The sequence below is a fragment of the Anguilla anguilla genome, chromosome 4 (assembly GCF_013347855.1).
Source record: "Anguilla anguilla isolate fAngAng1 chromosome 4, fAngAng1.pri, whole genome shotgun sequence".
Taxonomy (NCBI): domain Eukaryota; kingdom Metazoa; phylum Chordata; class Actinopteri; order Anguilliformes; family Anguillidae; genus Anguilla; species Anguilla anguilla.
This window is the reverse complement of record NC_049204.1, coordinates 38,916,490-38,931,363: the sequence shown is the minus strand read 5'-3', so window position 1 is coordinate 38,931,363 and position 14,874 is coordinate 38,916,490. Positions and strand designations below refer to the sequence as shown.

Below are 14,874 nucleotides of genomic sequence, written 5' to 3'. Positions count from 1 at the left end.
AATGGGGAATGAGCAGGTAGTCATGGGCAGAACAAGAGTAATGATGCAGAATAAATGTGTCCACATTATTTACAGTATGTATTGCTCAGATACTCACATCAGATGATTCTCTTCATTGTAGGCCAATACCTTTGTCACATCCCAGTCTCCTGATGTGATGGACTGGAGACTGTCTGTGCTGGAGTTGGGCTTGAGGAAGACAAACAAAATGAAAATACCATTGTGTCTTTCTGTGTTTACCACAAGCCTCAAGCTCATACTCTATCCCAGCGCAACTGAACTCTAGATCTTGCGAGCCACAGTGTCTGCAGGTATTTGCTCCAACCTTGAACTACACCACCTGGTATCACTAATGAGCTTACTTCCTGGACCAAGGAGATAAAACAATTAGTGAAAGGTGGTTTAGTGCATGGTTGGAGAAACTACTTACAGACCCTGTGGCCTGCAACAGTTGGAGGAGTTTAGCGCTGCTCTAGTCTCATAATTTATGGCTTATATAATAAAAAACACTTTGCTCAAAATTGTTAATCTAGTTAAATGTAAAGTGTGACTAAATTGATTAAATTCAGGCCAAAGAATGTTCTATAGAAGACTTATATTCACTGAACCCCATGCATGTTCCTTATGTACACATCATCATCTGCCAGTGCACGTACTGGGGCCTTCAAGACATGCAGTGTAATATACCACATCTATTAGGCCCCAGGGCCTGAGAGGAAGAATATGGGAAAAGGCCACAAATGTGTCTCTCATCCTTTCAGGCAAGTCAAAATAGAAACTGGGAATAGGGAACAGAAGGTGGGAGAGATTTCTGGATTAACACTCCTGGCACATTTCAGTGGACCTTGCCAAGTCCCCTGACAACAATGTATTAATACATTGGAGGAATCTCAGGAATGCACATACCACCTTTGGAGTGACTAAGAAGTCAGCAGACACCATGAAGCACGAGTTGCCGGTGAGTCACTCATCGACTGGGGTATAGAACAGATACCCATCTGGGGTGTGAAAAACTGAAGGATGAGAAAGAGAGAGAACGAGGGGGGGGGGGGGGGGTGGTGGGTAAAACTCACCTGTGAGGAGGACATGGAGATGTGGTAGAACTTTCCTCTACCGCCCTGTGGGATGGCCCGGGTGAAGAACAGCTTGTGTCCGTCTCTGGAGAACAGCGGAGCTTTGTTCTGTGTGAAGGCACGCAGATCTCAGTGCCCTGCTTCTGCCAGCCACAGCCCCCTTCTGCCCCCACAGCCTCCAGAGCTCTGCCTTAGCCTTCATAGCACTGTATAGCCAGTTAGCAAAGCTGGATCGCTGAAAATGGCTAACAATGGCAAAGATTTTCACACTTAACCTTATCGGATTTTAAACTAATTCCTTAAAATTATAATCAAGGAAAACCATCACTGTGGTTTGATAACTGTTGCAGACATATTCATGTGTTTCTATTGTCAACACTGCTATGAAAGTGCAGAGGCTTTCAAGGCATGGTGAATTGCCTTTAACGTCTGAAGGCAGAGGAGGAGGCTTTAGCATAGCCAGGGGCGTACAGTAGTTATTTATCAGAAACTCAGAAACCATGCCACTCCAGAACTATGAAAAGGCTGCAAAGCACTGGGCTAGAACTATGGCTGCAAACCATGGCTGCAAAGCACTGGGCTCAGCTGGGCACTGGAGTGTCACCAGTCCAAACGCAGACTGTCCAGCCTCCAGCCAGCTCTCCTGCTCGAGTCCACCCTACCTCTTCAGCTAGTAAACTTACCGCATACTTCTACTGAGACTGCTGGCCCATCTTTCCAGTTCTGCCTGAACCAGTGCTGGTCTTACAAACCCAGTCTGAGAAGCTCAGATTATAATGCAAACGCAGTATTCACTATCTATCTCGAGATATGGCCTGTTTTGGCCGAATAATATTCTACCATATCCCTGTGGCCATGTTTTATAGTGTAACATATGTATGTATTATATGTCTGTAGAAGTGTTGTGATTTTTAATGTTAATTTATGTTACTTTATATGGAGGCCCAGATGAGGTGGTACCTATCTCAGCCAGTGCCCCCGCCCCCCCCCCCCCTTCCCCCCCCAACGCCACCCCCCATGGAAAGGACAACTCCATCCCGCAACTCCAAAAAAGCTGCAGTTCCTGAGGCTCACCTGTCTGTGCAGCCAGCCCTCACTTTCATCTTCGTGTTTCTGAAAAAAAGAGATATCATTCTGCCTATCAGTTAAAATGGATGCTGAGGAACTTAGAAAAGGGTAAATGTGTCTGTTTGTTACAAGGTCCAGCACACACATTGAGCATTTGTGGAAGCCTTGCTGTGTTATGAATGGGTGAAAACCTTTATGGACAATGTAGCTTATGTAAGAGTGAAAACCATTCATTCTTATTTGTGTTCATAGCAACTTCTTGTGCTGTGGCAATGAAAGGGTCATAATGACATGCTTCTGCTTATAAAATAGTTAACATCACATTACACGGTGCTTTTGAAAATATGTGCACAACAATGTAGATTGCACTACAAAGTGCTTAGGAAAGGCTACATTGTGCTTATAAAAGGGTTTTGCTTGTAACAAGGAGACTGTTTGGTGACTCACCTTAGTGCAGACCCCAGTGGTGGCTTCACACAGTGTCAGAATGGAGATATTTTGTGGTCTGTTCAGCCAGTTCACAGCCAGCTTGGTGCTTGTTGCCCATTTCACCATGGTTATGTAGTATTCCCTGTTGAAAACAATGTATTGTGTCATTGCAGTGCCACTGCCTTGGCTTCTAACCTCACAATAACTCCTGCTTCTCCTATTATTACTATCCTCTTACTCTTTCTAAAGAGCTGTGCTTATACCTCACTGTCTAAGACCACTACAGCTCTACCACTAGTACGACGGCTACTACCAGTGTAACTGCAGATGATCTGCCACTACTACAACTACCAAGCATTTTTCCACAACTGCTACCACCACTATGACTGTCCCTTACTTTAATGATGAACTAACCAATCAGCATCAGTGCTGATGACAATGGAGATGACTGTAATGTTGAGCAGATCACATGACAGATGTGATTAAACAGTACTACAGCCCAGGGATATGTTCCACACTGGAAGCAGATGAAACCTGAAATGGCTTAAGGAAAAGGAGAGATTCACATGCTCAACTTTCCCCAGGGACCCAGTGCAGCTGTCAGGGAGGATGATGTGCGTGACGCGAAGGTGGGACTGTGAGATACTCACCCTATCCTCTGGTCTTCTGGGCGTTTCATGTCTATAGTGTGCAGGGGCCCGTTCAGGTTCACCACGTACAGGTAGATCATTGGGTTTTCCTCTCCTGCCTGAAAGTGAAGGGGGGAGTAGTTACACAAGTGAGTTAGTTATATGCCTGAATCATACATGTGAGTTACATACCTGAATCTCATACTTGAGTCTCAGGCCTGAATCACATGTCTGAGTAAAATAGTTATTGCCTCTGGTATATTATAAGCCTGCTAGAGAAACTAAAGACACTCTCACATTTAACAGCAATATGTCCTAAGTCATAGGTTTTCAGTCTTAGAGGTGCACACATTTTAAGATTATGCAAAGACTGGGAATCATGCAACTTCACACAAAAGACTCCAACAGGGTTCTTTTGGAGATTTTTTGTCATAGCCCTCCTCTTTCTGCCAGAAACTCACACCCTGGTGCGCTAATGTCAGACAAAGACAGCGCACCTATTGGCAGTTGGCAGTGTAGGATTATAAATTACGTCGTTGACCATCACAAACCTTTTGAGCCAAGACTAAAGACTTATGATAATATTAAACATGTTCGGTTTTGTCATAACGGTCAAGATGAGAAAAAATGTCACAAACTCAGTCTGAGCCATCTTAATACAATCACACTGATCGTGAGTCGTAATGGGGGTATATACTGACTGACGTAAAACTGGCAATAGTTTACAACAACTTCTAAGGCTGCAAAATTGCTATTATTAAAATTGCTGATATTAAAATATCATCTATTGTAGTTACATCATTGAGTAATACAATATGTTTCATATCTGAGTTACACGCCTACATCTCTAACCTGAGGCATACGACTGAATCCCACATCTGAGTTAAATATCACACACCTGATCTGTATGGTTACGTCCATCAGTTACTCACCTTTGGGTAATGGTACTCTCTTCCTGTTGGGTAAATGGAGCCCGTGAACATGGGTATCTCCATTTTGGGGACCAAGGTGTCGTCTATGGTGGCATATGCCAACCTGGCGCCATCTGGAGACCACCAGTGAGCAATGTGTGTCTGAAAGATCTCCTCTGCAAAAACAAGAGGAGTGTCATTTTTCACAAGATTATGACTTTTAATATTGCACATCTGACCGACTGTACAAACATATATCTAGACTGCATAGGACAGAAGTTATTACACTAATGAAACAAATTTAGTAATGGCATTAAGGAACTACCTTATTGGATTTTGTTTTTTAAAGAAAATGAAGATTTGGGAGAAAAATTTTCAGACAGCCCTTCAGACCATTACCTTAAGCCTGCTAAACTGTTTTTTCGCCCACGGGTATAATCAGGCAATCCCTCCACCTCCCCATCTCCACCTCCATTTCTTGTTTTATTCTGTATTTTAAAAGTGGTCTCCCCTGCCCTGATGCTAATGTTCAGGGGGGTCATCTACCTCCTAGCCCAAGATTAAAGACCTTAAATACTTCCAAGACATGTCCAGAACACCTCAATAAAACTCATTTTGTAGCATATTCATTGTGTGAAAATTTTTATTCCACTGAAATAGAATTGTTACCATCATAAAAGTAATTACTCTGGGATTGTTACAGCATGCTGTATAGTTTTATATGGACGTTAGCTGCATTATTCTAAGACTTGTATTATAGTTATAGATTGGCTAAAGTGAACTTACATTTAATACTTTAATGCTTTTGCACATAAAGTTTCTGGACTGTAAATGTTGCTCACTCAGGTGGATGAGCTCATGCTCTTTTACATTGTAAGTAGTTCTGGAGAAATTAATGCAGTGTTATGTCATGTAATCTTTGCAGCTCACAGCAAATGTAACATGAGCGAGGTCAACAGCAGTTGGAAATCATAAGCCTAATAATCACATTTTTATGAGTATCATATCCAGCACAAGCCATTACTGTATATGGGTATCATATGTATCCACCACAGGCCTTTCAGGGCAAAGTGGACTAAGATCAACGGGAGTAATCCAGACAGTGGCCAGGCATCAAGGCCAGGCTCTCGGTCAGCTCAAGCGCGGTGCTGCAGTGAGCTGACCCCAGCCGCAGCAGTGCGGCGCTCAGCGTGACAGAGCTGTTTCTGAGTGTGAGGACGGTGCCAGTGCCATCGTCTGCAGTGCCAGAGGCGGGCCGGAACAGGCCGGATCGGAATAGTATCAGCGCGTATTCCACCATCCCGCTACTTCTTTCCAGCTCTACGTATGCTCTCCTCCCCGGGCTGACAAATACAGTCCCCCTCCAGTCTGATCTCAGTCTCCCCCTGTCCACAATTTCTATATATGTGGACTGGGGGGACACTGCGAACACACACATACACACACATACACACTCTACCTGCTGAGATTCAGCCTGGCTATAAATCACTTTCATCCCAAGGGACCAGGCTGTAGCCTGGATAACAGCTCCAGGGTTTGGAGCTGCCATAATTTATCAGAAATAGCAACCCTGATACTTTCCCAGAGAAAGTCCGAGTGGATATTCACAGAATAAGAATGGTGCATGGCTATATTTGGTATTTAGTGTGTGTGTAGCAGAATTCAAACTGAATTTCACGGAGCCCGGGTTCCTCACATGTAACAAACACATGCTCATTTACACAAATATTGGGGGTGTGTGTGTGCATTTGTGTGTGTACACACGTTTAAATACACACAAATGTGTATAGATATATGCAAACAGATGTAGGTCTAACAGGGAAAAATAATCCTGCTGAAATGAAATCCACTATTGCACTTGTAGCATTGGCTATTATTTTACTTAACAATTGTTTTACAGTTTTTTATTAAGCAATACCATTGTTTATGATACCTAAATATGGGGACTTGTGACTTGCCTGGCCCTGAGCACTATTGACTTGAGACTTATTTGACACTTGCCTATTTTTATTTGGGACCTGAGTTGAACTTTAAGTTAACATTTGAGACTTATTGGTAACTTGGTCACATCTCTGCTGTGAGGTGAACATTGAACAACCACAGAACCAAAGAGTATACGTTTGTGCGTGTATGCATCTAGATATGCATGTGAGTGTTTGTGTGAGTGTGAGCGTGTGCTTGTGTGTGTGTGTGTGTGCGCGTGTGTGGGTGTGTGTGTGTGTGTGTGAGAGAGAGAGAGAGAGAGAGAGAGAGAGAGAGAAAAGAGCACTTGAGTGTGTGTAAACATATGGTATGTGTGTATACGTGTCATAGTGACCATGCATTTTGGATCCAAGTATAAGAGCTTGGGTAGAGCTAATTATACCTATGCATAATTGAAGCAGAGAAAAGTTCATTAGGAGCAGTGTGACTCTCACTTGACCCGCATGACCGAACATGGTGCACATGGAAAAAAGAGCCACTTTCTGCGCCAAGTCGCTCATAATTACAGCCAAAGTACTCAGCGCTCGGGTGCTGTGCATTCACACACTGCAATGAGTGTGGCTCTTCATTTACACTGCTGTTATGGCTCTGAGTGCACGGACAAAAAGGTAAAAAGGCTCCGTAATAACACGATGAGAAACGGGCTGCTGTGATGTGAGATGAAATGGTCACTGTGCTTAGTCAACTCTGCCGCTCTCACATTAAAGCAGTCTTGATGAAAAGATTCACAGCAAAGCACTCTAGGGTCTCCTCAGCACACTGCTTACTGGTGGCAAAATGGCCCGCTATAATACCTAAACATATGCATGGCTGGGTTAAATGACCATACAATACATATCAGTGTGAGTAGGAATCAAGTTATGAGAGCCAATTAGCCCTGCAAAACCAATTCCAGCTATAGCTATTTTAGCACATTGCGTTAGCTAGCTTTTCTGGTCACACAGGCTCACAATTCCTGTATGAATTTATAACAAATAGCATTTGTAACTGCATATCCTGCATGTCAGTCTCCCTGAAATCACTTTTGTTAAGGTGGGATATATATCTGGATATCACCCAAAGCACACACACGAACGTACCTGAGGAGGATATTTAACATTGGTTAAATCAATGCTAAACAATGTTAAACAATGCAAATCTGAACTATGCTCTGACACAAGGGTGAATGATTTAGCATACCAAACACAAAAGATTCAGTCTCTCTTGTATTAAACGTACGTGCAACTGTCCGCTGCCTTAAATAGAGCTTGTTAATAACCACCCTTGAGATCTGCAACAGGAGCTCAAAGACACATGACATTCTGATAACAGCTTGGCATGAAAATGCAGGGGACCAGTGTTGAGTCAGTCTTATCGTCCTTTCGTATATCAGGGACAGACAACAAGATATATAAACAAGATAATTAAAAGCAAGACTGCAAAAACTTCCTCAACTACCGTTTAAATGAAATTGTTTTTCCACTTTGATTAGGCACTTTCAAGATTTCCTTAGGGGATTTTCAATTTTCAGCATCTTAACATCAACATCAATGTTAATTAGGATGACTATTTAAGCCATTTAGAGTTCATTCAATATGCACAGACTGGATTTTCAGATTCTTCCTTTTCAACTCCTGTCATTAACATTAGGAGAATATCGGGAAAGGAGGTTAGTGATCATGACTGCACTTGCTGAGCTGTTTGTGATTTGCAGTCTGTATATGTCACAAGCCATGGAACCAATTGCACCAAAACACAGCTGTATAAAAGACAATTATTTGTGGCTTTCTTTGGATCAGTGGACTTATTCATTGTTTTAATGTACTGTAGTCTGAAACTGTTGTATAGACTCTTTCAATTAAAATTATTTTCCATGTTCAATCCCAACATGAAGATAAGTACACCAGGAATGCTTAAGGCAAACGTATAGCAATGTTAGGTTGTGGCTGGGTCTATTAGCTTACAATCCAAAAGGCTGCAGGTTCAAAAAAGAAGGGAAAAGGCCCTGCTCAAATGTCTGCCTGTAAAAATTGCAAAATGTGAAATATGTAATTTTATGAATAATATTTGCGCAGTATGAGTTCACTGCAGAATATCTCTAGAATAGACTCATGAGCCCTCATTTACCAACATTTACAGAAGGTTTCAGCTGCAGGGCCAGCAGTAATCTCCCTTTCCTCTCTCCCCTCTCCCTCCTCCGGCTACATCCGTAATGAAAGGTCTAAATCTCCCGAATCACAGGCATGCTCGGATCCTGCCGCCCCGGCTAATCGACTCTGGATATTAATTTCATTTTCCTGAGACAAAGTGATGCCTTTCATAATTACGCCTTCAGGCCACCGGCAGCGTGGCTAACCAACCTGTCCCAAAGTCCAGCAGCCTGGCCCGACCCCTGCCAGCCGTGTGTCACTGATTATGAGTTCACAGGGGCCGGAGAGCTTAAAAGAGTCAGAGCAAGGCTTTGCTGTTTTGAGGATTCATGTTTTATCATTCCTGTGTATGGTTTTTTGTCCCTTTCCTTGTTATTTTTCACTTGTTCTCTCACTTTGCCTCTCTTTCTCTCTCAAACTTTTTCAGACTAAAAATTCTTCATTGGCAGAAAATGCATTTGTAAATATGGCCAAAGCAGAAACTCAAACATGAATACTAATTATTCCAAATCATAAGTAAATACCTCTCTCTCTCTCTCTCTCTCTCCCTCCCTCTCCCCCTCTCTCTTTTTCTCTCTGATTTTAATTACTCCGGATGTTTGTCAGAAAGAAGCCCCCATTTCCCTCCAGCGTCTGTCATCACTGCAGATGAATAATGCAAAGCCTCTGAGACATTTCTCAGTTATAAGACTAAATAATGCTGAGGCAGGTGAGTAATGCACACCATTGAGTGTGAGCGAGCAAACAGCCCCCCCTCCCCCCCCATCTACTAAAGATGGGAGCTAAGAACGCACTCAAGAAATGCACACTTGCACAAACGTCTGTGAGCTTCACAATAAAGAACAGAATTACAGTATTTTATTTGTGATTATGTAGCTGGAGAGGCTGACGCAGTCTTTTAAGAAAGACCGGCAGGTAGAAAACTCATCAAGTTGCGCTCTCTGAGCTTCCAGCAGGGGGCAGCAGAGTTCCTCGGTAATGTGGTCGGTCGCTGTTTGTGCATCAGCTGTGCTGCGCTGTGGGTGAACGTCCCCCCCTCATATTTCCTGGCATATAGCTAGAAGTGACTCATATCAATAGTGGCAGATGCCCAGGCTCAGAGGGCAGTGGCCACAAATGCGGGCATGTGGGCACCCACTGCTCACTTCTTCAGGTCAGTCACATCCACACCAAGAAACCCTCCTTTTAACACCTTGACAGACATTGGTTTTTACACAATGTTATCAGGATTAACTTTTCATTCCCTGCAACTCGCAGTTTCCCATACCGCATCCCTCACTCAGTTACTTGTTGAGTGGTTACTGCAGTGACGGTGTTTAAACAGTAGATGATGCACTGGAGATGAAAATGACAAGATGAGTTTCAACAGGAAATAGTGACTTCCTTGTGTCTGTGTCATGGTAATATTCCTGTACCTCGGAAGGATTGTTGTATGTTGCTCTGGATATGAGAGTCTGCCAAATGCCTGTAATGTAATGTAATGAGCCCATATGAATAATCATTCACCTGTCTCTGATACACAGCCCTGTCCCTGAAACACAGTCCTGTCTCTGATACACAGTCTTGTCTCTGATAATCAGTTCTGTCTCTGATACACAGTCCCATCCTGATACACAGTCATGTCTCTGATACACAGTCTTGTCTCTGATACACAGTTCTGTCTCTGATACACAGTCCTGTCTCTGAAACACAGTCCTGTCTGTGAAACACTGTCCTGTCTCTGATACATAGTTCTGTCCCTGATACACAGTCCTGTCTCTGATACTCAGTCCTGTCTGTGAAACACAGTCCTGTCTCTGATACATAGTTCTGTCCCTGATACACTGTCATGTCTCTGATACACAGTCCTGTCTGTGAAACACAGTCCTGTCTCTGATACATAGTTCTGTCTCTGATACACAGTCCTGTCTCTAAAATACAGTTCTGTCTCTGATACACAGTCTTGTCTCTAAAACACAGTCCTGTCTCTGATACACAGTCTTGTCTCTGATACACAGTCCTGTCTCTGAAATACAGTTTTGCCTCTGATACACAGTCCTTTGCATGGATATTATTCATTTTAAGTAACAAAATACTGAACAAAGGAATACATGTTCAAGCTGCTTACAAAATTTCCAACAGTAAAATACATTAGAATGCTCAATTATGTAAGTATGAACTAATACATATAGGAGGGTGTCATGTTATTACTTGTTTAACACAATTGTTAGTTATTATTATGTGATAATTATTATAAATTTTTTTTTTTTTTTTTTATGTTGAAATTACATGCATTACACATTACATTCGTTATGCCAAAAAGAGAAATTGTTTATGATTAATGCAAAATGTAGTATTTACAAATGCAGTGTCATAGAATACAGCTGGGGATGATTCCAGCCTTATTTCCCACAAGGGATACTCATTGTTTGTGTAATGATAGACATGTTCAGGAGTATTTGCAAATTTCAGGTACTTGCAAATTAATATTTCAGTATTGTAAATTAATATTTGCCACATAATATTATGACATATTTATCCTGAGCTGCAATCAGCAACCACAGTTTGTACAATTTATTGTGCTGCACACTTTACAACAAAAAAGGTTGTAAAAAGAATGTGTTAAGTACAAGGGCAGCAACGCTGCTACTAGTCACAAAGCTGCTAGCTGAACTACATTTCCCAGTTGTACAGTGGTGGCATTGCTATAACTGAAATCAAATAGCTTTTAACAAATACATACATTATAAAGCATAAGGGTTAGACAAATTACTTCCCCAGCTTCTGTTTTCTAAAAAAGAAGTTTAGTGAACAATTTACTGCCTACTGCGTACAGGCTATCTACTGCTCTGACTGCATTGTGTAACATTTTGCACGAAGCAGCTTCAACGTTGTAAGTAACTTTTGCGTATACAAGCATTAGCTCCTCAACTGCATCAAATAAATAAATAAATGCAAGTAGGCAGCATCATAACACTGGTAATAGCGTGCTCCACTCGGCTGCACTCAGCTGGAGTAATTTAGATGCAGCAACAATTTTCCTGACTGCCGTTGTGGAATAATTTAGCATAAAAATACACATGTTTTTTATGTTTTCTGTGAGGACGGTTAATATGGAGTACACGTGCTGGCCTGCACCTCTCTGTGGAAGCAGGACTGCGGCACTACCCAGTTTTTCAACCAAAAGAGTGGCCGAGAACAGTGACAGGCATCTGCAGCAGCCAATGCAGGACCCCTTTCACCTGCTCAGCTGAGAAGTGACAGTGGGAAATGTAGGCAGGATTTTCTTGAATAAAAGGGGGAGACTCGCATTGACATGGAGAGATTAGCTGCTACCCACTGCGAGGATTCACAACCTGAACGGAGGCAGGCTCAGCATAAACACTTCCTCTCCACATTTCATTGCTTTCAATAAATCATAAAGCATGTGGACTGCAAAAACTTCTCTGCCTCGTAAGGAGGTGTCATGAAGGTGAAGTTGAGCAATATCTGCTGGGATTAAAGTTTAAACATAACAGATTAATATTGCTCTTGGTCACTGACCTAATCCTTTCACCTCCCCTTAAGCGATAGTGCATGCAATGAGAACAGAGACAACACAGTTCACATATACACACGCACGCACACACACACACACACACACACACACAAACAAACAAATACACACATACTCACAGGTCTGTACACAAACATACGCACACACACACATGCATACACATGCATAGACACACACCGACATGTATATACACACACACACACACAAATAAATATACACACACTCACAGGTTTGTACACAAACATACACACACATACATACCGCACATGCATGCACTGCATGTATATGAGCACCCGGCTGTGTGGCCTGCAGAAACACCACTGCTTATTATACTTCACTTCTTGTAATTAAGCTGATTACAGCTTGGGAGACACTATTATAAAGGCTCCATTCTCATGGCACACACACACACATGGATACACACACATAAACGCACACCCACACCCACACACACATACACGCACACACACACACCCACACACACGAATACACACGCACACATGCACACCCACACACAGATGCACGCACACACATACATGCACACGCACACCCACACACACGGACACACACACACACACGCGCACGCATGCATACCCACACCCACACACACACGCACACACACATGGATACACATACGTACACGCACACCCACACACACGGACACATGCACACACGCACGCACACACACACACACGGCTACACACACTCAGAGAAGGGAGTAAGACAGACCCAAGGCTAAGTGATTTTTTGAGCACTGTTAATAAGAGGACTCACAAATATGAGATCCTGGCTGGCTAAAGAGATGCCATCTACACGAATTAATTTCATCTGCACATCCTGTGGGAGTGTATATGCAGTCACAAATGGCAATTATGCAGCACACTATTGGGAAATTATGAGGCATTCCAACCTTAATGGAATTCTTAGAATAAACAAGATTCCATCTGAAGGCCAGGCAAGGGTGACCAAAACTTGCAAGAGGGGCTATGTGCTGTCCATACAAAAGTCCATGCTACCTGTCGGTTAACAAACATGAAATGAAATGTCATTGACTGTCAAGAGAGGACTGTGCCTCTTACAGTAGCACAGGATTTTATTGGGATAAAGTGAGCATCTGCACATTGTTATGGATGTCAGGCATTTTTATGGCAAACACACTTTCTGTGCACAGAGTGTGGGTTGTCTTGTATTATGTCCCAGGAGTTGCTGATTCCTCACTCTGCTGAACAATGTTAATCTCTCTTTTCAGCACCAGCATGATCGTCATGCACTAGTTTCCCCACAGCAGTTACTGATCTGTCTCGCTTAGCAATTGTGTGCTAAAACATTCACCGTAAGAGATGCAGAGTGTGTGTGCTTGCGTGTGTGTGCATGTTTGTGCATGTTTGTGCATGCATACATGTGTGTGTGTTCCTATATGTGTGGTATGTACCATTCAGACGTTCGGTGAAAACTCAGCTATTTGGTTGAAAAGTGAAAGTTTTCTAGTGGACTAGGTCATAGCCAGGCTATATCCACGTAAGACCTGAGCTATATTGGAGCTAACCTGAGCTTATTTCAAAACGTCTCTCAACGTAGAATTTCACCCATCTAGATGTGTAGATTTGAGCTTGCGCTCACTGGGATGCTTCTGTGTGAGTATGTGTGTGTGTGTGTGTGTGTGTGTGTGTGGGAACCTCTTGTATGTGTATGCCTTAGACAGCAGGTTCAAGAGCAGAAGCTCACAACCAGGGAAAATCAATACACCATTAAACTGAAATGACAAAATCACGATAATCAAAACACATTATTTCTATACCCAGCAACAACTCCTCTCCTGGTGAAGTGGGGACCATTCCTCCTTCAACCTGATGATTCAGGCACTAGGTGCTGGTGGCCTGGGGAGTGGGTGGGGTGTAAGTGTCACAGCAGTGGAACTAAGTACACTGAATTGTGGAAGAACGCTTTCCCTGCCACGTTCCCGTACAGAGGACAGAAGGAACAGGAAGAGATCAGCTCAGCTTTCTTGGGTCCGGGCCCGATACGACAGGAGTACGTGTGGGGGCGGGGCTGGCAGGACGAGCGTCGGGTCTCACCTTCATACAGCCAGTCGCTGAGCCCATTGAATACCACGTCCTCCTTTCCTGAAGAAACCAGGCGTATGGAACGGCTCTCCACGGTGGCCCGGTAGTAGATGTTGTTCTCGAATATGAAGATCTGTGGGGAGACCAGGAAGTGATTGAGAATAACTGTGGTGATAAGGTCAAACCACGTGAGGAGGAAATAGGGCTCTAGAAGCATACTGTGTATGTGTTACATGCTAGCATGTCGGCCAGTGTGGAAAGGCTCAGGTAAAGAACTTTGTTAATCAATGTAACTGTTCTGGAAGAAAATAGCAGAAACAGCGACAGGATAGAAGAAGCTGACAGTTGTGTTTGAGTCAGCAGCATTGCTATGCTGGCTGACTCAATGGCTATATCTGAGAGCATATTAGAGGAAGTTACAGCATCATCACACAAAGCACAGCTGGGAGAGTGAGGCCTCATGAACCCCAAAATGGACGGAGTAATCATGTGCCTCCATTAGCATTATTTGGGCCTTTGGTTCATACAAAACAATGATTGATGCGCCGGTGCACACTAGCTCCACTCATCATGGAGTCTAAGGAGCATCACAGAGTGTCTGATCTAATAAGCTGAGGTACAGGATGAGAAGTTTCTAGAGGCAAAACAGAGGCGGGGTCTTAAAAGCTCAGTTTGTGAGCCATGCTGATGGCAAGAGAAGGGATTAGGAAACAAAAACATTTTATAACCCTTATCGCACAGCCACGCTTTCCCCTTTCCTCAAAAGCCAGTTTCCACCCCCACACATGGAGCTCCACACTTTCCTGCATACTTAAATTATACAAATAAAAAGAGCCTTATTTCCAGTTGTCTAGAGTTAGACGAGGGAAACGTAATCCATTTTAAATCCTCACCAAAGCGAAAGGACCGATTACTGAAACTACTACTGCAAAAAAAAAAAAAAAATGGCAAGTGCACAAGAATATTAGCAAAAGAGGCCAAAAAAGCAGTATGAATTTTTTCTACTTGTCTGCGTCAGTGCTGTAGAACAATAAGTAAAAAACACTACTTCCAT

The 14,874-nt window shown here is 43.0% G+C and overlaps 1 protein-coding gene across 5 annotated transcripts in view; it reads right to left on the bottom strand.

Annotated features, from left to right (window-relative positions):
• The window catches only part of dpp6a (dipeptidyl-peptidase 6a), a 269,988-nt gene that overhangs the window by 28,781 nt on the left and 226,333 nt on the right, over nucleotides 1-14,874 (bottom strand). For all 5 annotated transcript variants that reach the window (XM_035415608.1, XM_035415609.1, XM_035415604.1 and 2 more), the window contains 7 exons: nucleotides 13,833-13,953; nucleotides 4,132-4,286; nucleotides 3,221-3,318; nucleotides 2,589-2,712; nucleotides 2,148-2,186; nucleotides 1,074-1,181; nucleotides 98-189 (listed from right to left, as the gene is read on the bottom strand). In XM_035415608.1, coding sequence (XP_035271499.1) covers nucleotides 98-189; nucleotides 1,074-1,181; nucleotides 2,148-2,186; nucleotides 2,589-2,712; nucleotides 3,221-3,318; nucleotides 4,132-4,286; nucleotides 13,833-13,953 — 737 coding nt within the window. The remainder of the gene's footprint in view (nucleotides 1-97; nucleotides 190-1,073; nucleotides 1,182-2,147; nucleotides 2,187-2,588; nucleotides 2,713-3,220; nucleotides 3,319-4,131; nucleotides 4,287-13,832; nucleotides 13,954-14,874) is intronic.